General features: G+C 48.5%; 2 protein-coding genes across 3 annotated transcripts in view; one reads left to right on the plus strand and one right to left on the minus strand.

Moving 5' to 3' along the window:
• The window catches only part of FYCO1 (FYVE and coiled-coil domain autophagy adaptor 1), an 83,908-nt gene that overhangs the window by 42,757 nt on the left and 18,753 nt on the right, over positions 1-22,398 (plus strand). The gene's annotated exons all lie outside the window — the stretch shown is intronic.
• Positions 12,695-18,020, minus strand: CXCR6 (C-X-C motif chemokine receptor 6). Its single transcript, XM_014852427.3, has 2 exons — positions 17,892-18,020; positions 12,695-14,597 (listed from the first exon to the last, which is right to left on the minus strand). Exon 2 carries the CDS (start codon positions 14,575-14,577, stop codon positions 13,555-13,557), a length of 1,023 nt encoding a protein of 340 aa, XP_014707913.1. The 5' UTR covers positions 14,578-14,597; positions 17,892-18,020; the 3' UTR covers positions 12,695-13,554.

Genomic DNA, 22,398 nt, shown 5'->3' on the forward strand with positions numbered 1-22,398 from the left:
TCCTGGTTGGAGATACTCATGTTGGTCAGTCGAAGTCGGGTATCAGAGACTGGAGTTGAAGCCCATTGAGGTGGAGAGGCCTTTTTTAAATGAGAAATGTGAATCCGTGAGTCTACGCCTTTTAATTTTGCAGCACATGGGTTGGTTAAAAGCACCTGATATGGTCTTTTCCAACGGGGCTGCAAAGAGTCCTTTATCTGGTGTCTTTTCCAACAAACAAAATCTCCAGGTTGTAATCCATGATCCTTAAGGTCTTCATCTCCCGGGAACTCACTGTGAAAAGAATCAGCTACCAACCTCACATTTTTCTTGAGTGCCTCGATGAGGCCTTGACAATAATGTAAAATGTCTCCTTTAAGTAAAGTTGGTTCATACGTTCCTTTGTCTCATTGCATTGGCCGTCCAGTTATTATCTCGAAAGGAGACAGCCGATGTTTACCAAAGGGTGTAGAGCTGAGACTGAGGGGCACTAGCAGAAGAGCGTTTGGTCACGAGAGATTAAATGCTTCTGAAAGCTTTGCCAGTTGAGTTTTGATTGTGCTGTTAGTTCTTTCCACCAATCCTGAGGATTGGGGATGGTAAGCACAGTGGAAATGCTACATTATTGGCCAAATATTACAAATAGATTTAGTTATTTTTCCAGTGAAATGAGTTCCCCGGTCACTGTGTAACTTGGTAAGAATTCCCCAAACAGGAATTATTCTTTCTAATAGCAATTTACCTACTGTTAAAGCCATTGCTCTTCTGCAAGGAAAGCCTCAATCCACTGTGAGAACATACGGCTCATTACCAAGACGTATTTATACCCTTGAGATGGTGGCATTTGGACAAAGTCCAGTTGCCATACCTCAAAAGGTCCCTTAGGGAGGGGGAAGTGGCCTTGTGACCCATGAAGTGGTTTTCCTGGATTGTACTTTGGGTGTATAACACGAGTCTAGGCTTTATGGGCCCCCGTGGGAGAAAGTTTCCAGAAGTATTGTTTTCCTCATAAAATCATCTTTTCAGGTGCCCAGTGGGTCAATTGATGCATATGCTGGAGCAGTGGCAATTGTGCTCCAATAGGTACTATGGGTTTCCTATTGGGCCCGAACCACATCTGTGGAGGGGGTGTCAAAAATTCCCCCTTTTGACTGCCATATCTGCTTCTCTTCTTCTGTGGCGATTTCCTGAGCCTGTAGAAGGAAATCTTTGACTGGGCTAGCAGGCTTAATAGGAAGCAGCAGGTATTCTTGAGCCTGGGTGGGGCGAGACTTCAAGGCTGCTTGTTAGCAGTGGCGTCAACAAGCCAGTTTCCTTTAGCTTCTAAAGTATTAGATTTGGAATGCCCTGGTATTTTAATAATCACTGGTTGTCTCAGTAGTTGTATAGAATTTAATAATTCTGCACTCTGCTTCCCATTCTTTATAGGCTGACCTCAAGAGGTTAAAAACCCTCGTTGTTTCCACAGTATTCCAAAGTCATGTGCTACTCCAAAAGCATAACGGCTGTCAGTGTAGATATTTGCTACCTGGTCTCTGGCGAATTGACAAGCTCAAGTTAAAGCAATTAACTCAGGTTGTTGTGCTGATTTTATTTCTGGTAAATAAGAACTCTCACTTATGTCCACTGAGGATGTTACTGCATATCCAGCCTGATGCCATCCTTGTTCATTCCTTAAGTAAGACCCATCTGTAAACCAAATTAGATCAGCATTATCAATGGGAGTTTCTTGCAAATCCTTCCTAGGAGTAAGTAATCAGTTAATAAAATGCAGTCGTGGGCATCCTCCTCCTGTGATGCTGGAAGTAAAGTCGCAGGGTTAATTAAGATTATTACATTGGGCTAAGGTGATATGAGGAACAGAGAGCAAGGGAACTTCACAGGAGAATTTGGGAGAGATTTGACTGAGTGAGGAACATAGATAGTTAAAGGAGACCCCATCACTCTTTCTTCAGTGATCTTGCATAAGAGAGCTGCTGCTGAAATGGCCCTCGAATAAGACGGGAGCCCTTTTGCCACTGAGTCCAGTGGCTGACTATAATACCTGATAGATCAGTGTTGATCTCCGTGTTTTTGAGTTAAGATACCTAGGGCAGTTCCTTTATCTTCATGTATGAAGAGGAAAAATGACAAGCTGTAATTAGGATGCCCTAAGGCGGGTGCTCCAGCCAAAATAGACTGTAAGGTAGTTACTGCCTTTTCTCCTTCTGGCATCCGTTCAATTAAATCAGGCTGGTCAGACTTTAGTAATGTATATAAAGGCTGGGCAATAAGTGGAAAGGTAGGTACCGAGTTCCTGCAATATCCAGTTAGTCCTTAACTGTTTCTTCATTTTAGGGAGAGAAAAAGCCAAGATTCCTTTAATCCTTTCAGAGTCAATCAACAGTCCATCTTTAGATATTAAGAGCCCTAGATATTTTCCAATAGGCAGGCAAAATTGTAGTTTGTCCTTGGATACTTTGTGCCTTTTAGATGCTAACTGTTGCAACAGATAAATTGTGTCCTTCTGAGAGTCCAACTTAGTTTCTGAATATAAGAGCAAATCGTCCACGTGTTGAATTAAAGTGGACTCATTAGGGAACTCTATATTAGCTAAATCAGCTTTGAGTATCTGGGAAGAGTAAGTGGGGCTTTCAGTCTAGCCCTGTGGCATAACTGTCCTGGTATACTGGCGCTCTTCCCACATGAAGGCAAAAAGATATTGACTATTCCTTTCTGTGGAAATGCTAAAGAAGGCACTGCATAGATCAATGACTGAAAAGTAGCGGCTGTTAGTTGGAACGGCTGAGGCAGAGTGTGTGGATTCGGAACCACAGGGTGTCAGGGAATCACAATGTTATTTATGGCTCTCACATCTTGAACAGCTCTCCAGCCTTTTCCATTAGGCTTTTTCACTGGCAAGATAGGTGTATTGCAGGGGCTAGTACAAGGAATTCTAAGCTCGTTTTCAAAAAACTCCTGAATGATAGGCCTTATCCCATTCAATGCCTCTGGTTTAACACAGTGGATATTGCCGAATATTAGGTACGGGCTTAGAGCTGACAGTCACCTTAATAGGAGTGGTCGATTTAATTTTCCCAATATCAGAAGAGGCAGATGACCATAATTCTTTAGGCACTTCTAGTAACAGGTCATCAGTTTTCTCTTCTGCTTGAGTCATTGATTTTACAATCATCAACCTTTCAGTAACTACATTCTGGTCAGCATCCTGACTTTCTAAATCTAGAAACATTTTCCCCTTTTGTGAAAAGGCAATATGGGCATTGTATGTTTCTAGAAGATCTCATCCAATCACATGAATTGGAGTGCATTTAGCCAGGAGAAACACATGTTTTCCTGTGATGGTTTCTAATTGAAAAATTATCAGTTCTGGTTTAAAAACTTGCATTGGAAAATTCGAAATCCCTACCATTTGAACTGTCTGTTTACTCTGAGGAAGAGGGCAATGAATGAGGGTAGGGGTGAGGACAGATAAGGTAGCCCCGGTATCCACAAGGGCCTTTGAAGTTTCCCCTCCCATAGTTATCTCAGTTTCTCCTAAGGTATTGGTGAGGAGGAGGGGAAATGCGCTCGTAAGTCTGGGAGCATCCCTGTTCCTGTTTGCTGTTGTCACGCCCTAAATCCCTCTTGAGTTTATGGCAGTCTTGTTCGAAATGACCAGACTTTGTGCAATAGTAGCAGATACAGTCATTTCATCTCTGGTTAGATTTTAGAAGGATGGCTTTTATTGGGCCACTAAGCTGTCGTATGTACACTCATAATCTTAGTGGCCCTTTCTTTTGTCTACAGGGTCTTAGACAGTTTATCCATAACAGTGACAAGAGCACTGGTGTGCATTAAAGCCCAATCCAGTTCATGTCTCTTAACTAACTTGGCTAATTCCTCATCTAATCCTTCTAAGAAAATTGAATTTAAAATTGAATCATTTTGGTTATCCTGAAAACTTTCAGGAGCCATCCCAGAGTGCTGTTTGAAAGTTTTCTCAGGCCTTTCAAAATAATCAAAGATAGATTCTTCGGATTTATGCTTGCATTGGTGGACTTTAGCCCAATCTATTTTCCTGGGAAAAATTATGGGAATGGCTTTATGTAAGTTTTGAGCAATACCGCTACACTCCTCAAGGTCACGAGGCTCATGTTTATGGAAATCCTCCAGGGGATCTCTCCAGTTTGCCTCTTTGATGCATTCCTTTGCTTTGCTCTCAGACACCAGCAAGTGCACCACCTGATATAAATCTGACTATCCTGGTGCATATGTTCTAACAATCAAATCAAATTCTCGAGAAAACCCTAAAGGATCTTGCGAAGGGTCTGGGAAGTCCTTCGTTAAATTCTTAAGTTCAGTTCTAGTCCAAAAAGTATACACAAGAACAGGCTTGCCTCTCCCAGTAACTGGTTTCTCCTTAAAGGGAGCCACTAGAATTTTAGGACTCTCAGTATCTGCTCCCTGGGAGTTACCCCGTGTTTTTCCTAGGGGTGGAGGAGGAGGAGGAGGTAGAGTGGATAGGTCTGGATCCGGAAGTTGAGAAAGGAAAGGATGTAAGGGTGCTGAGGGAGAAGAAGGACATGAGCTCTGAGGTGCCGAAAGCAGCGGCAGAGGAGATGGAAGAGATAAGGGGGGGGCGGGATGGTTTCTGACCTCTTCTCTTTAATTCAGACACAGTCTCTGCCAATTTGCGGTTAGTCTCCAGTAAAGAGCTATTTTGTCATTACTATGCTTTGAAGCCTCTAAATGCCAAGCATAATAAGCTTCCCACCCCTTTGTTTTAGTTTTATAGCCGGCTTTTTCAACTTGTGTGCGCAAATACAGTAGTTTCGACAGATCAAACGTTCCCCACTTTGGCCATTTAAGACTGAAGTCATCCTTAATCTTTCGCATTTTTTCAAATGCTTGCAAGCATTGTCTCCATGTGCATTATACGTGAAACCAGCTGGAGTTGCAGTGAGGGGTGGTCCGTCTGGGAGCTGGCCGGCTATAGACACACGGTTTCCCATTTTCTTTTAGTTTTATTTTTTGCTGTTATTGTTTTTGTTTGTAATGAAGTCTGAACAACTCTAAGGACAGTGTTGTGGGTCAGAAGGGTTCTGCTTGTGGGTGTTACTCCCTAAAGGAAGGTCGTAAATAACCTCTTACGTGCCTCGCTTTCTCCTGCCAGCAGTCTACAACCACCGTGGGGGCTCAGAGCACGGATGACCAATCCCTGTGTGCACATCCCTAGACAAGCCTGTCATTAATTAATGTGAATGATGGTGGAGTTCCCTATGGGACCACTGCACGTTGTGGGGATTCAACCCTCAAACACTCTAAGCTTCTCCGTCACCTGAGAACGCCGTTCAGTTGGGAGGAGCAGTGTCCCTTTTCTTCAGAACTGAACACGTTCAGTCTCTCATTTCTCTATCAGGCAGTTTATTCAGACTTTATAAACACAGTTCAGTCTAATTTTCAAAGCCAAATTAAAGGACAACCAACCCAGTTCACTCCAAGTTTCCCTAATCTCCCCTGGCCTAGGAAATCCCCCCTGGGTTTCTTTCCACCTAGGAAATGTACCAGTCCTTTCAAAGCCTCTAGTGTTAAGACCTTAAACAGCTCATATCAACTCTTGGACCGTCAACGTAAAATAAGGAGGTCCGGATTTCAGCAGAACTCACTGGGGTCACCTGAAGAATGCAGTGATCCAAGGGGGCTCAGAGGGCCCCTGTGGTACTGAGCGCCGGTTCAGTGTAGATTCCAGGTGGTCTCCAGTGGGTTTCTCTGAAATCCTGCCAACTACGCCAAGAAATGTCAACACAAAATAACCAATGACCATTATATAAACAAGAGAAATAAGATGAGTTTACTTGAGCCAGAGTGAGGATCATAACCCAGGAAGGCCTTAGAAGGCATTCCAGAGAGGCATGGGTTTCAGTTCAGTCTTAGATCTTTTTAGGACAAAGAACATACATTAAACACACCCAGCATACATTTTCATCAAAATTTCAAAGAGGTATTTAGTTGCAAATCAGCAGGTCAAGATGACTCTGATGCTGGGAAAGGGGGCTAAACCAGGTGTTACCAATAGGGCCTAGGAGGGCAAGTGTGCATTCTTATCCTAAGAGTGCATTCTTTACTTTAATGGTTAAAGCAGATGTACAATGTATGTTTGACAGGCCATAAGTCAGGCCTTTAGTTCAAGCTGAATCAGTTTTGAACTCAAATAATTACCCCATATACTTCAATATGCGGAAATCTCTTGTCACCTCCATTTCCTGATTGCATGTTAAGTGCCTGGCCCTTGTGCTTTCTTATCAAAGGACCAGGAAAGTTTGGAAACAGGATTGGCTGCCATTGCTTAAGGGAAGTTGCCTCAGAATAGTGCTTGAGACAGGATGGCCCTTGAGGAGCTCCAGGCTTGGGGCGTGGTCGGTGTTGAGCCTTGTCAGAGAGTTCCGGGGAGAGTCGCTGGTCCCTCATGTCAGCATCTCCATTAAGGCCTTTCTGGGCTTGGGCAACTGTGTTACTCAGCTCAGGCTGCTGTAACAGAATGCCACAGACTGGGTGGCTTAAACAACGGAAATTTATTTCCTCACAGTTCTGGAGGCTGGAAGTCCAAGGTCAAAGCGTCAGCAGATTGGGTTTCCTCTGAGGCCTCACTCTTTGGCTTGCAGACACTGCTCTCTTCACATGGTCGGCTTGTTGTCCCTCTACGCATGTGCAGTCCTGCTGTCTCTCTGTGTCCTGATCCCTTCTTATAAGGACAGTCAGATTGGATTAGGGCCCACCCTGATGGCCTCATTTTAACTAAATTACTTCTTTAAAGGCCTTATCTCCAAATACAGGCATATTCTGAGGTCCTGGGGGTCAGGACATCAACACATGAATTTGAGGGGCCACAGTTCAGCCCATAGGAACAGCCCCTGCTGTGCTGCCCTTAGCCACTCCCGAGCAACACGCTTCTCCTTAGAAACTAAGCCACTAGCCAGGCTTGTAAGGATGCCATGAGAAAGGAAGCTTGGATTTAGTTTCAGTTGTCTCGGGTAGGTGTGCTCTCTCTAAAGTCACTTTAGCTCCAGATAAGCCCTCCTAGAGCCCTAAAGTCCTAAAAGCAATAAAATTATAGGGAAGTCTGTCACCTGCGCTCTGTGGAACCCAAGGGACTTTCCCCTCCCCCAGCCTGTGCCACACCCCATCGCCAGTCCCTTAATCAGTGACCTGGCCCACTGAACCTTCCTGATGCTGCGAATCAACAGCATCAGGCCCAGGGGCATCCTTTAGTACTTATTCTCCGTTGGCGCTCTCATTTTCCCAGGGTGGCTGTTTTTCAAAAAGGTTTGTGAGGAGAGTTTTGCAAGGGCCAATTAGGCCAATTTTTAAATACAGTCGTGCACCACATGATGACATTTCGGTCAACAATGGACCACATATACGACAGTGGTGCCATAAGCTTAGTACCGTGTAGCCTGGGTGTGTAGTAGGCCACACCACCTGGGTTTGTGTAAGTGCACGCTATGATGTTCTCATGACAACGACATCGCCTAACGAGGCATTTCTCAGCACGACTCCATCATTATGCAGCCCATGACCGTACGTGAGATGACTGCACACAGTGCCACCATCCTAGAATGTCCAGACTTTGTGCCCTCCAGGGCAGCCTTGCTTGGTGTTCCCCAGCCCCTGGTGTCTGGCATAAATGTAGTTTCTACAGCAGAGCTCTAGCTGTTCATAAGTTCAGGAAAGAATTGACATGGCACCCAGGTCCAGATGTTTCTTGACCCACTTTCTGTTCAGTTAGGGAGTTTGTGATGCTCTTGCTGATTCATTAAGATCTCCTCTCATCCTGCCCGGAATTCAGAGGAGGGCTAGCGTTGATCTGTCAGATCAGTCATCAGCATCAGGATTTCTACCTACGGGAAGAGGTGTACTCTATCCTCCTGAGACCCTCAGCACAGGACATTTTCAGCTGAAGTGTATCTCTCCATCCTGTTCTGTTCTCTTACTAGAGAGTGACTCAACTTACCATGTTGTAGCCTCATGGGTAAGGCCCACCTGATCACCCAACCCGAGAAATCCCCTGCTCACTGTCACTTCTGTGACTTTGGGCCTTTTCTTTTTCATCCTGAACCCCCACCTCTGAAGCCTTCCCTGACTGCATAAGCCTGCAGTGTTTCTCCCTGACCCCTGTGGCTCAGTGGTCCCCATGGCATGTTCCATTCCCTTAGCATGAAGCCACACTGCCATCGTCACCTGACAACCCTTTACTGCCCGTGCCTCAACGCCCAGCCAGGTGGGTGGGCGGTAGGCTGAGCAGGACTGGAGCCTCAGGGCTGTAACCTGCACGAGAAGGTGAGCCCCTGCAGCTCCCTCTTTCCCTCACCCCTCCTCTTCCCCTTTCCCAGCAGGAACAAAAACAAGGTATTCAGACCACTGACAAATATACATGTTTTCAGTCATGGGAAATCAGGAAGTGTTCCAGGGAAAGGAAACTGCCAGAGTGCCAGCCCATGGCCTCCAAGGCGGATCCGGGACTAAGGGGCGGGAACCTGCAGTCCCTGCACTTCATCTGTTCGGGTCAAGAGCCAAGCCTCCAAGTCAGCTGAGGGCCTGCCTCGTCACACACCTTCTTTGTGTGTTAGCTAGAGGTAGACCCCAGCATCTCAGGTGGCTTTTTCTTATGTTATTTTTCTTCCTAAGTTTAAGACCCAATCAGAAACACCAGGAATCTGAGAAAATGTGGGAGGTATAGAGCTCTGGATTTGTGTAAAGATCCCTGACAGGAAACTTCGAGAAAGAAATCAGCAAGTCCAAAATAAGAAGTGGTCCAGGAGGGATTAAACACTGTAAGTACAAAGTAGATGCTCGCAAGGAGAGTTGTTGAAAGCAACTCTGTGGACACCTTCTCTGTGCCAGCTACCTTTACACGTGACCTCACTTAGACCCTGCCCAAGCCTTCAAGGAGTAGGGATTATGATCCCCATTTTACAGATAAAGGCGCTGTAGCCTCAGGAGGCCTGATAACTTGCTCAAGGTCATGTGGCTGTAAGTGTCTGAACTAGGCTTTGAGCCCACAACTCCTCCCTCCAACCCACAGGCTTGAGGTTCATTTTGAAGAGTTCAGCTCTCTTCTCCAGGGCCCCTTTCCCCATATGCACATCAAAAACATGTCCACCTTTGTCTGGCCCCGTGTCCGCTCCTCCCCACACATGCGTGTTTTTAGGGCTAACAACATTGTCTGCCTGGGCCCTCCTGGCAGTGATGGAACAGGAAGAGGTCCCAAAATCCAGGCTCTCAGGGAGCCCGGCAGGATGCTGCGGACTCCCCAAGCAACCTCCCAGCAGCCCCCATGCATGGCTTAGAGCTGGAGTGGTGGCGTGAAGCAGGAGCACAGCCCCTCACCTCGGGTGAGACAGATATTCTTCAGAACCGTTCTGACCTGCCTGTACCTACCCTCTCCCCACGTCATCCAGGCCCACCCTCAGCCGTCTCCACTGACCAGGTGTCCAGCTATTCTCAGGACCAAGGTGGCAGGCAGAGAAGGAAAGAAAACTCTTGTCAACCAGTAGCAGGGCTGGGCCTTGGGTCCCTTGGCCGCTGCTCAGCTTCCACTCAGTCATGGCCTCCTTGAGGCCTGGCCTCCCCTTCTCAGTACCAGACAAACAGACCACGTGGTGATGAAGAGCTTGAGCTCCAGAATCAGACACACCTGGTCAGATCCTGGTCTGCCCCCTCCAGGTTGCATGGCTTTGGCAGTGCAGCCCCCTGAATGCAGTTCCCTCCCCTGTGCAGAAGAGACAGGGACAGCACCTAGCCCCAGGGTTGTTAGGAGGATTAGATGAGAAGGATGTATATGAAGTGCTGAGTCCGGTGCCGGGCACCTGGGAAGCCTGCCTTGGAGGTGCGTTGTTTTTGTATGTTTTACCTGAGGTGTGATGTCAGGGCTGAGCCGGGCATGTCTACACTATGTGCACCAGTACCTTGCACCTGGCAGCTCAGTTGTCTTCTCCAAGGAAAATCACTCCAGATGACTAGGTCTTACTAAACTTAAACTCACCCACAGAGACTGTCCCTGACCCACAGAGCATATTTGCCAGTAATTGCTTTAGAACTGGTGCTTTGTGGTCAGCTTAGGGTAGCTGTGGTGCGTTTGTCACCAACCAGGAAATTTGATGCCTGGTATCTCAGAAACAAAATGAGAACAGGATATGTAATAATGGTTAAGGTTAGAAAGCCACCTTTGTGCTTAGATTAACCCAGCATCTCCGCCTTCAGATGAATACAGAGCTGGCAGGTACCCTGGGCTCGTCAGCCGCATGAAACGTCTCCTAGCCAACATTCGGGGGTAGAGAAAGATGCTGTTCACTGAGGTCCCAGCCCTAGGTCTGCTGTGTAAGTTTTGGCAGGTACTGGTCTCTCTAAGCTATTCCTCATCTGAAAAATGGGCATGGTGGTGCCAGGCTTCCTGCAAAAACGGTGTCGGGAGTTACAATGAACCACGAAGGACTGGGCATGTGGAAGAGGGTGCTGCCTTGAGAGCCCCTTGGAGGAGAAGGTTCAAGCGAGTGCCCTGACCACCCCTGGGCCCCGTGCTCTTTGCTCTGCCTTCACCCCTCCACTAGGGGCATCTTCAGTTCTCTCCTGCAGTACTGTTTCCTCACTGAGATCGCCTGGGCTTCTGGCTCCCAGGTGGCCCCTGGGATCGGGTCACCCTGTGTCCACCACTCCCCAGACAGTGCAGCCATCCGTGGCCTCTAACCACCCACCCCCAAGTGTTGGGAACATGGTGGGGGAGGAGCATGTTCTTTCCCTTCAGACCCTAAGGCCACATCCAAGGCAAGCTAGACTCAACCAGTATCCACCCCCAGCCTGCCCGCTTCCCTGATCCCCCCTGCACTCCAGGCCTTTACGCCATGCGCTGGTATGTGTGAGCAGAGGGAAGAGCCAGGGGAGGAGGAGGGCAGGTCCGAGGTGGGGGACTTGTATTTCACAGGGCTGTTGTATGGATGGAATGAAGGCTAGACACAAAAACCCTCTGTGACCTGTGTGGGCTGTGCCCATGTCTGCTGCCAGTAATGGTGTGTAGCCAGGAGAGGGGCTGGAAAAATGATATCTACACCCAGTGTAGCAGGTAGGGGCCCAGAGAGTATCAGACCAATGAGTGAGTGAGGGGCAGAGAAGGTGAAGGAAGATTCAGCTGCTGTGCTCTTCCTGGGGACAGGCAGGCAGCTTTTCCAAAGCTGCGGAAGGGCCAGGGCAAACCTTTGTGCAGGGAGCCTGGAGAGAGGGCATATAAAATAGGCCTGGGATGGGGCACGGCCTGACTGGCCTGATCTTGTTTGACTCGGCCAGGCGGGCGCCTGGTCAGAGAGAAGCCAGGGGCCGCAGCAGCTGCCCTTCTGCGCCGTGGCCAGGCAGCCCCCCACTTGGCCCTTGGAGTGCACTGTCCATGCCTCACGGGCACTGGAGGAAGGGCTGTCCTTAGCCAATGGTGCAGATGGTGACACAGGCTTGGGGAGGCTGAGTAGCTTGCCCAAGGACGCGTCGAGATGGAGCTGTCACTGAGCCAGTGTCTGAGTGACCCCAGAGGCCTGCTTTCCCATCACACCACACTGGTTTCCTTCCAGGGAACAGGTGGTGATGCTACAGGGCCCAAACTCCCCAATTCCTCACTTCTTCCTTCCCAGTTAGGGCTTCTGCCTCTTGTTCTGGGACACTCTTGTGGAAGCCAGGCCGGTGGCCCCTCCATCAGAAATGCTCAACATTAAGATAAATGCACAAAGGAAGAGGACAGAAAGTCTCCCTTTGAAGCCAATTTAAAGAATACAAGAGTCAGCCTTGTCACCATGCAAAGGGCAGCCTTTGTTGTTTGAGGAAGCACTCAGTGATCCATGTGGCCTGACTACAGTAAAGCAACTCTCATGGATGCATCTAGGCACGTTTATGAAACATTAGGGAGGATTATGTGGGCCCTGCAAGGCCCGGCCTGTGCTCAGCTGGACCAGGGTGCATGTGACATGCCACGCACCTCTGCAAAGCCCAAGGCAAACTCTCCCACACCTCGCCAACTCACGGAGAATGAGAGGTGGCTTCCATTTTGTGTTGCTAGTTCTTGTGAAAAATAATAACTACTCCCATTTTGGGAGCCTTTCTGCCCACAAGTGGAAACTGTGCTAAGTGTTTTGTTTGCATTATCTCAAGTCCTGCTCACACCAGCCCCGAGAGATGGGTACTGTTATGGTCTGTGGTTCACCAAAATGAAAGTGGTTAAGAGATTACCAACTAGTCTTACTAACTAGTGTGGGACGGAGCTGGTATTCGACTCTGATCTATCCAAACCTCAAAACCACACTGTTGAGCCAGTTCCGGCCCGCATCCCCATGCACTCTCTTCAGCTGTTGTCAGCTGGTTCTCCATATCTTGGTGAGTGACTTTGTGAAGCATGAGCCAAAAAGGCAACTTTAAGCCTATTGAACAGATTGCTAGGATCTAATAAACATGCACAAGTGTCTGACATTTAAAACTCGGCCTCGGCCGGTGACCACATTACAGAGTTAAACAAATGCACCTCACAGGTTGGAAGCCACAGTGAGGGAGCTGGGTTGTTATCATTGGTATATTCCATCTCCTTGAGAGAGCAGTGCCTTGAAACTTTATATTATTTCCTGTGTTCTGAGCCCACAGGTAATCACGTTTGGAATATTCCAGGCATACCACATTAAAGTAGAACGTGCCTAAGGATGAAACTAGTTTGGAGACTTTAAAAAAGTTTTATTTCTTAGTCATGAAAATAATATGCTGTTTGGTGTGTTTGTGTTATATCTATATTTACATATGATATATATGTGTGTGTGTGTGTTTTAGGCATTGGATAATTCGGTTTTAAAATGAGCAAACCCACCAAAGAATCCATTTCAGAAACGCTGCTTAGATTCACGATCGTCTTATTCTCTGCTCTGTACAGTTTTCTGATTCTGCGGACCACTGGAATTCTGAGCCGACTCTAATTTATTTTGGCCCATTCATATTCCCTGCTGCTGGTCCTTTCAGGATTAATTAAAGAGAACGTAAGCATCGATCTCTATAAAAGTCAAACCCCAAGGTGAGGCAGAGCATGATGTCATGTCTGTTAGGGGCCTAGCGATTGAAGTCTGAGCCATATGGGCCAGCACTTGTGTTCATGGCTGCTCTCATCTCCCCTGCTTCCCAGTAGCCAGAAGAATCTTCTGAACTTGGGAGCCCAGAGTGTCACCTGCCGTCAACAGCTTTGTGGGCACGCTCCCCTCTTCAATGTTGAGTCCCAGTCCTAGCGAAGGAGAACCTGAGGTCTTGAAAGTCACACGTCACCTCGTTGGTGTCAGCATTCTTAGGGATAGAGGAAGGGAAGCCCTTACAGTTTTTAGACTCCCTTTGAGCTTTAGCCTGTTTGTTCAACAAGCGAACAGAATATATTCATGCCTGAGAAGGAACTTTTCCACACCAGCGGCAGCATTTGGTTACTTCTCAGTGAGAATGCACAAGCTATAGACAGAGCCTTTCTCATCACTCAGCAGGACACAGCTTTGCTCCTGTAACTTCCCAAGCAGCTTCTCCGAGCTCCAGCAAGGCTTACAGCTGGAACATGCTGGTGGCCTCCATGTTGTGGGAGGCAGAACAACTCTTAGAAGTGTTCTCAGACTTCCATTGGCTTGAGACCCCCAGGTAAGGGAGGCAGCCAATGTCTTTCACAAGTTTCCAGAAGTTCTTTCGAAACTTCAGGCCAACAAAGGCATAGAGCACAGGATTGAGGCAGGCCCGCAGGAAGGCAATGACCTCAGTCACTATGATGGCATACTGAAAGCTGATCATGGCCTGGTACTCCCAGCTTGTGCTGAGGATGAGCTTCACAAGGGTGAAGGGCGTCTGGGTCAGCAGGAACACAGCTACCAGCAGAAAGATAATCTTTAGAGACTTGTGCTTCTGGAAGCCTCGGGCATGAAGCAAGGTCTTGATTATGACTGAGTAGCAGACAATCATGGCAAGCAGCGGCAGAAAGAACCCCAGTGTCATCTGGGTGGCAAGAATCACAGTGGAAATCTCCTCGTTCTGATAACCACAGATGAGCTTGTCATAATAAAGGACATTGCCATAGATTATCTGCGGCAGGGAAACCAGCAGGGAGGTCACCCAGATGGACAAGCAGATGACCTTGCCCCAGGTCCTCCGCTTGGCCTGCTGGTTGTAGGCCTTGGTGGCCTGACCCACTGCAATGAAGCGGTCCACAGTGATGCAGGTGAGGATGAGCATGGAGGTGTAGAAGTTCAAAGTGTAAATGCCCAGCAGGGTTTTGCACATGATATTGCCAAAGACCCACTCATGGAAGCTTGCATAGGCCCAGAAGGGGAGCGTGCAGACAAACACCAGGTCAGCCAAGGGCAGGTTCATCAGGAACACGTCCGTCAGGCTCTTCAGCTTCTGGTAGAAGATGTATATGACCAGCACCAGGGAGTTCCCCATCAGGCCACAGATGAACACCACCAGGTACATGCAGGGCAGAAAGAACTTCTTGAACTGCAGGAAGCGTTCATGCTCCTGGCTGCTGTCATTGGAAGTGTTCAAGAACCCAGGAACTACGTACTCATAGTCATCCATGGTTCTGTGCTGATGAACACCTGTGAGTCAAAACAGGAATTATATTTGGGGCTGAGGGTGACACCTCCTGTCTTTCCCAGTGTCCCATTGCCCACATTTAGGGGGCAAATAGTGTAACCCACCCACTATTCTGCTCAGTAACAGAGCAGTCCAATATAATGGAGATAGCCAACTCTGAGGGGAAATTGCTCAGACCGGACAAGAGATGCTTCGTTAGCCCTAAAATTCTCAGGATCTCACCCATCTGGGAGACAACACGCAACTGACTGCACACACGTCCTGTAAAATCATGTGCTAACTGGTCTTGAAAGCAGAGGTCACCATTGGTGAAATGGACACGGTGCCCATTTGGAAAAGCAGCACTGCTCTGTAACGGGGGGGCCTGTCTTCATCTGCCCATGCCTCACTGCAGTTGCCCACCTATCCGGTGCCCCATTTTCTGTTAAGTTAGACCCCTAAACTGCTAACTGTGAAAGCTAAGGCCACTCTCCCCCTTCTAGGGGAGTCATCCACCACCAGAGAGACTCCTGGAGACCTAGAGGTGTTTGGGGGATCACCAAGACTTTTCTGCCTGGGCGGACAGTCTATCCTGCCTACTCTTGCCCTCATTGTTGTTGTCATTGATGCTGTTGAGTTGTTCTGAGTCATAGAGCGACCCTGTGTACAGCAGAGTGGAACTCTGCCCGGTCTTTTTATACCATCCTCTTATCTTCCGGCACTATATCAGACAGCGCTCCACTGCTGTTCATGGCCAATTTTTTTCGGAAGTGGGTGGCCAGGTCCTTCTTCCTAGTCTGTCTTAGTCTGGAAGCTCCACTGAAACCTGTCCGCCATGGGTGACCCTGCTGGTATTTGAAATACCAGTGACATAGCTTTTAGCATCATGCAGCCACCACAGTGTGATGACTACAGATGGGTGGTGTGGTTCCCTGACTGGGAAATGAACCCAGGCCGTGCAGTCAGAACACCAAATCTTAACCACTAGACCACCAGGGCTGGCTATTGCCCTGGCTATGCCTGCCATGAAATAGATTTAAAAAGACGACTGATGGGAAAACAAGGCATAGAAAGCCCACGGCTGCCCAGCACTTTAGCTGAGCCAGCTCATGACTCAGGGAATAGGGCGTCTCCTCAAACTGCAACCCCAACTTTCCCCGTTATCATCTGTCACAGTTAGGATATTCCACCATCAGAGCTCGTTTCCTGAAGATTGCTTGATCTTCAGGAATCTCTTCAAAAGTGGGTTAGATTTCCCCAGAAGGGAACATTGCTTTAGCTTTTATGACTAGCAGTTTAGGGCTGAGGGGTCTCCTTTAACAAATGGAAGACCTAGTTGAAATGGGACACCAGGTAGGTGGGCTCCTGCAGCGAGACAGTGGCCAGCCTGGTAGGAAAGCTTGAAGCAAAGATCAAATAGCTGCCTTTCTTGTCTGGGGCTCCCAGCCCTTCAAGTCCATCCTTTCCCTCTGACCCTTTTCTCTCCCCTGTGACCCGAGGACCACAGACAGGACACAAGAGTAATGTAACCCATGGCGTGGGAGCAGAGGCAGCTGAGGCAACATTAGCCTTGGGGTGCCAGGCCACTGACTTGCAGATATTCAGCATCCTGTGGCTTATTTCCAGTGACCCAGTGCCATACATATCTCACTAACACCTTAAGGAGATGTTTTAAGAAGAACAAGCGTTTGGTTTAGCAAAGTCGAAATGTCAACTGCCAGACAAGGGCATATAAAAAGAGAGATCATCTCTCCTTTCTAATCTACTCAGAGACTTTTCTTTTCCTGACATTAGCTCCTGACTGGAAACCATATCAGCCCTGGCGCTACCACCTCGGGCTTCCTGGGGGCAAAGTGCCCTTTATCTCCGGGGGAGGACCTTGCCTCTGGGGTGAGACTACTCAGTAAGAAGTCCCTGCTCCTAGACCACAGCATGTTAGATCTGTAAGGGCAATAGGCCAGCAGGTGGGCATCGTGCCCCACCAGCTCTCTGGGCTTCTAGGTTAAGTAGGTCATAGGATGATGTTTACATATGTGTTATTGCTTCACACAGGGACAAAAACATTGTTTTCGTCATTTGGAGTATGACACAGGTGGCTTTGCTTTCCTTAAGAGTAATATCAAATCTCCATAATTGCTTGACTTACTCTTGCCTTTTTGAAAAATCCTCCTGTTATGACTTGCTGGATCCTTACACTGGCATTAATGTTTCCCTGAAGGGCCCAAGCAAATTCACTTGTAATAATTGGTAAATTTCGATATTATGTTAATAGATTGGGACTGCACAGCTCTGTGCAGATAGAATATTAAAAATTACTTTCCCCTCTAGAAATGTTAAAACCATTCATTTCTTTATCTTCTATGACCAAAGTCCTATGTTGATTTCTGAAATTTTTTTTTAAAAAAGTAATATGTACAACTTTGAAAATAGTGCAAATGTCTGATAATAAATAAATAAATAATTCAGACATAGAATGTAACTGAAATGTTTAGGAAGTGCTTTTAACAATTTTGGAAAATGTAACATGTTTAAATTGCTCAGAACAGTATAAACACAAAGTAAATATGCAAAATTAGTATTGGCTGTTACTATTACAATGAATAGGTAACAAAAAGGATGTGACATTGATCGTGATTCTTAACCTTCTTTGATCATAAACCCCTTTGAGAATCTCAAAAAAGCCGCAGACGTTTTCCTCAGAAACAGTGTACACACACGCCTGCAATTCTGAGGGTCCGTGACTCCTCTGAATCCCTCTGCCATGTATCTGATGATACGTTGTATGATTCTGACTACGTTTTTTAAAGCGCAGAAAAATGACCAGATTTTATCAGCAGTTCACCTCTGACTGGTGGAATTACTGGTGACTTATTTCCCTTCCTCCTTTATATTTTTCTGTATTTTCCAAAGTTTCTACAGTAGTATATTGATTTATATTGTGAGAAGAAAGTAAACAATGATCTGAGATAGCAGGCTGTCTTATAAAATGCAAAAGAAGTAAAAGAAAAGCAAAGAGATTATTCTGTGAAGGAATAGAGACAGTGAATCGACTCTCCTTATCTCCCCGGGAGGGTCTGATTCTGCCATTACTACCAGTAGCATTAGCCTACAGCCACTCGCTGGGTGCCCAGAGCCGCGTTAGGTCGTTTTCACAGTTCTCTAATATAACCCTGCTGCAGCAATGGACTTTGAGCCAAGAGCAGTTGATCTCTAAAGCCTGGGCATTTGCCACCGTACCCCGCTGCAGGCAGGAATCTGAGAACCCCAAAAGCCGGGAGTGAGTCCCTGCCTTTTAGCTATAGAGACAAATGACTCACCAGCAGAGATGCTCTGTCGGTTTGTTCCAGAGATGAGCTTGCTCACAGCAGCACGGTCTGCCTCTACCTCTCTGTGATGTGGTCCGTGTTTCCGCTGAATATTTTTTAAGAGCCCTTGATTGGTGATTATAAGAGACCCAACCCTACCCCTATCTTGCAGATCAGAATCCACATGACCAGGCTGCACCCGTGTAATTTAGTAGTCAAAGATATGAAGCCGTGACTCTGATACTGTACACCCCCTGCAACCCAGCTGGGGATGTATTCTTCTGCCAGGACCTGAGAGGGTTTTTATTTGTAAACCGAAAGGGAGCAGTAAGTAGGTTTGGCTCTGGCAGTCCACTGAAAATGGTGGTACCTTCAAATTATTTCATTTGCTAGTCATACATCTCTTTGGAACAGTTCGGGTCTGGACCAACGCAAAGTCTGTGCTGTGGCCTGGGTTCTGTGTCTGCATGCAGCTCCAACATACATGATAGCCACTGATCCTCAGCAGGCCTGCAAAGTAGCTCTCATCCCCATTTTATAGATGAGAACAGGGAGGACTACAGCTGAAGTAGCAGCCCCATGTGCACACAGCTAATAACTGGCGCTTCAGGATACAGACCCAGGTCTCTGTCATTGCCAGACCAATGGACCCATGGCTTCTAGGCTATGGGTCTGCCAGAGGGCCTGATGCAGCCCTGCCTCCTAGACCCCCACCACTCAGGCCCCTCGCAGGCAGTTCTCCCCTGCCCTTCTTATCCTGGCTGGAACCATCTGGTTTCCTGAGGCTGCCCTCTCCACTCCTGGAACTCCCCAGATATTGAACACTTTGATCCCAGTACAGTTCTAGTTGTTAGTTCCCGTGATCCAAAAATGCTGGCACTTCTGGGAAATAACACCTGGAAGGCAGGGGTTGGAGGAATGTCTGCCTGGGTGACATTCCCCAGTGCCTCTCCTCTGGAAAGTATGGTGTGGACTCCATTTCCGCTTTCCCAGAAGCAGCTACCCTCTTGCTGAGTCACCAGGCCCCCCTCCCTGATTCTACACTCCCATTTAGCATGCTCCCCATCAAGGCTGGTGCTCTGGCCCACCTACTGGGCGGGCCTTCTCCTGTGGCTCTTCCTAAGGGCAAGTGTCAGGCACTGGGAGCAGGGATCAGGGGTAGCCCTAGGCTCTGGAGACTGACACTCAGCTTTACTATGAGCTGGGCCCTGTGCCGGATGCTGTCCTTCTACAGTCGTCTAACCCTAGTCACCTACACAGCAGGAAGCGGAAGGTTAGAGAGATTAACTCGCTTGTCTGAGAACACAGGTGTCCCCAGGATTCACCCAGGATCTGTCTGACTGCAAAGCCCGTACTCCCTGTACTACTGTTTCTGAGTATGGAGCTATCCCAGGGGCCCTGGTGAAAGATCTGAAGACCTCTAGTGGATTGTCAAGTCTTTTTTGAGTGAACTAGTTCAAACTATCCTTTCCACCAAACTGGTACAAAGGGATGAGGTGTTCCCTGAGGGGAGGAACCATGAGGCTATATAGAATATGTACCTCTAGATGGGTGAGTGGGCATATGGGTGGGTGGATGGATACAGGGACCAGTGGACGAATGAACAAATGAACAGGCTGACCCAAATACTGAAGGGTATATGGGCCCAAGCACCCATTCTTCTGAAAGAGACCTTTTGGGGCAAGACATCCCTGTAGTGTGAGCCAGCCTGACATTTTGGAATCTTTAAGCTTTGAGAGATGAGCTTTTCCTAGGGACAAGCCAACCATGTTGTTTGGGACCAGCTCACAAGGCGGAGTTCGAACAGCCTGAGCCTTGTCAAACACACTTGCTCAGCTCTGCTCATCTCTCTTAGCGATCATTTGTGCTCTGTGGGGAGAAACAGGCCTCAACCTGGTGCCCTCCATGACCGCGTGCACGTGCGTGCTTGCAGGGAGAGGCTTAAATGTGTATCTGAGAGAGCATGAGAGCATTTGTCATAACCATTCTCTAGTGCAAAGTTCTCCAATGGAATACTTGCAATTAAATTGGAGGAATGGGGCCACTCATAATTGGGGGACAGAATTTTATTTCAACCACTTTACAACTACACTTTACTTTACAACTTGATTGAGCATAGGCTGTGTGCAGGGCAGGTGCCCAGGATGCCAAGGTGACCACCCCCAGAGGGTGGAGCAAGTTGACAGAATGTGCGGGCCTCCAGGCAGGTTCTGCTCGGCTGACCTACTGACCCATTGACCACAGGCTCAGGGATGGAAACTGAGCAGGAAAGGGTGACAGGCCGTCAGCCATGGGAGGTCACCGTAGCTAGCAGTAGGCTCTCACAGCCAGAGCAAGGAGAGGAGAAAGGTCACTTGTGGGCAGTGAGTTTGTCTCACATCTTTTCTGAGAAAAACACCTCACTGGCAACAAAAGGAAGTGGCTCTGGTAGGAGATAGGGTGCCCCCTCATGGCCTTGATTTTGTTACCCTGACATTCTCAAACTTTTTAAAATCCTCTGGCAGAGTTGCTTGAACATTTTCTGCTGCATTCCACAGTAAGAAATCCGTTTTACATCACTCCCCAGGTGTGCGCGTGTGTAGATGTAAAGTCAGAACAAGAGCCTCGTGAACTAGCACCTTCACAACATGCAATATAACGTTGGTGTTTTCCATTCTGTTTCTTTTAATGTTGGTCCTCGCTTACTAAATTGATTCACAACCCCCTAAATGGGCCATGACCCACAGTTTGAAAAGCCACTGAAGAGAAAACTCTATGCCCCGATCACTACCTTTGAGCCGGCATCACCTACCTGTGCCCCGCCCCCCCCCACCTTGCTCAGCTCCTTCCTACAGGGCCTCCTCCAGGACTGGCATGGGCCTGGGGGACCCACCCTAGGAATCAGCTACTTGCAGGTGATCAGGGCTGTCTGTCACCGAGGGGGTCACAGGAGGCGGAGGGAGAGGGAGAAAGAGAAGGAATCATAGATTAGTATACCTTCCATCCTAAATGCAGGAAAATTGAGAGAACCAACTATGGTTTTCAGGCTTTGTTTCATCATATGCTATTTGTCTTTCTCCTTTATGGTGTTTGCACTTTGGACAAGGATGAAAGCAAATGAAATGAGCCAGGCCTAAGTGGCCTTGGGCCCATCTCCTTTCCCCTGGACCCCTGCCTCCCCGGCTGTCAAGGGGGCAGGGTGGGCTAGCTGGTCTCTTGGGCTGCTTCTCGCACTGACATTGTGTGATCCTGTTTGTCCCAGGGTGAGGAGTGGGGCAACTGGAAGCCGGGGATTGGAAGAGCAACAAGGAGGTGTTGGGCAGGGAGGTCAGAGGTGGGGGGTGCCAGGAAGGAAAAGGAGCAACAAGTGACAAGGCTTGCCCTTGGTGACAGCAGACATTTCAGGACACGTTTTTGCTGCACCTTCCCTGGGAAAGTGGAGAAGGTGGAGGGCAGGGAGCTGCCCACCAGAATGAGCCCACCTCTTTCCCAGCCGGTGGGATCTGTAAAGTGCCTTCTCTGAGGCCTTTGAAACTTACGGCTTCTTCAAGCCAGCAGAACCTGGAGTCCCTCTGGTTCCATCTCTCTCCCATTTAGAGAAGAGAAAACTTGGGTCTCAGAGGAAGAAAGGGCTGCCCAGGGTCGCATAGTCGGTCAGAAAGCCAAGACTGGAACCACCTTGGAGTGATGAGTCCCCTCAAGAGCCATATCACCTCTCCTGCCCTCAGGAGCCCAGCTAGAGAGGGCCCCACTGTTCGGGGCTCGGGGCGCACAGCCCCCAAAGGACAGGATGTTTGGGAAGACAGGTTTCCCAACCTGTCACGGGCTGACACGGACTGTGCACAGGCGGCCCTAGCCAGGTACCTGGGGGCTTCCCGTGCCAGCACCCACCACCACTGCCTGCAGCAGCACTCTGAGGGCAAATTCCCATGCCCAGTGGGCTCAGCCCTCCAGCCATAGCCTGACGAGGCCAGGCAATGGGGCCTGAATGGCAGAGAGTGGCTGCAGGGCCTGGTGGTGAGCAGGCGTGGCGTCCAGGCTGTCTGGGTGGAGCCAGCCCTCGAGCCTAGGGATCTCCCAGGAGCCAGGGGCCTCTCCCTGTGCGGTGCATGTCCTCCAGCACGGAGAGCCTCTGTGGATTGCAGTAAACAGTCGGCTTTTGTGCCCGAGAAAATCCTGTGAGAGCTGAAGGTGGCTGCAGTCCGTCCTTGGGCGTGGGTCTGCTAACCCAGCATCAGCCGCACCGTGCGTGACTCAGGGTCTTCCTCTTTCGAGAATCTATCCCTGGTTCTTTCTGGACTTTGTCAGCATTCCCTCTGCCCGTTTATCCTGGGTTTACACCCTAATAAGTAGGTTAGGTCCACTTCCTACCAAGTAGCCTTCAGTCTCTGGTCCTTGCAGATGGCAGGGGCTGACCTGCTGCGCGCCGTCCTGTGTGGCAGGGAAAGCTCTGCTCAGCCCCTGCTTTCAAGGGACTCTTGCTCTAGTGGGAGATAAGACCCGAAAGCAGAGAAGTAAGGCCCAGTGTGACCAGGGCTGT

This window comes from Equus asinus, chromosome 21, assembly GCF_041296235.1.
Source record: "Equus asinus isolate D_3611 breed Donkey chromosome 21, EquAss-T2T_v2, whole genome shotgun sequence".
In the NCBI taxonomy this organism is placed as follows: Eukaryota; Metazoa; Chordata; class Mammalia; order Perissodactyla; family Equidae; genus Equus; species Equus asinus.

What these genes read in the sequence shown, in the direction of transcription:
- CXCR6 (XM_014852427.3), bottom strand. Translation starts at nt 14,577, where the DNA reads ATGGATGACTATGAGTACGTAGTTCCTGGGTTCTTGAACACTTCCAAT.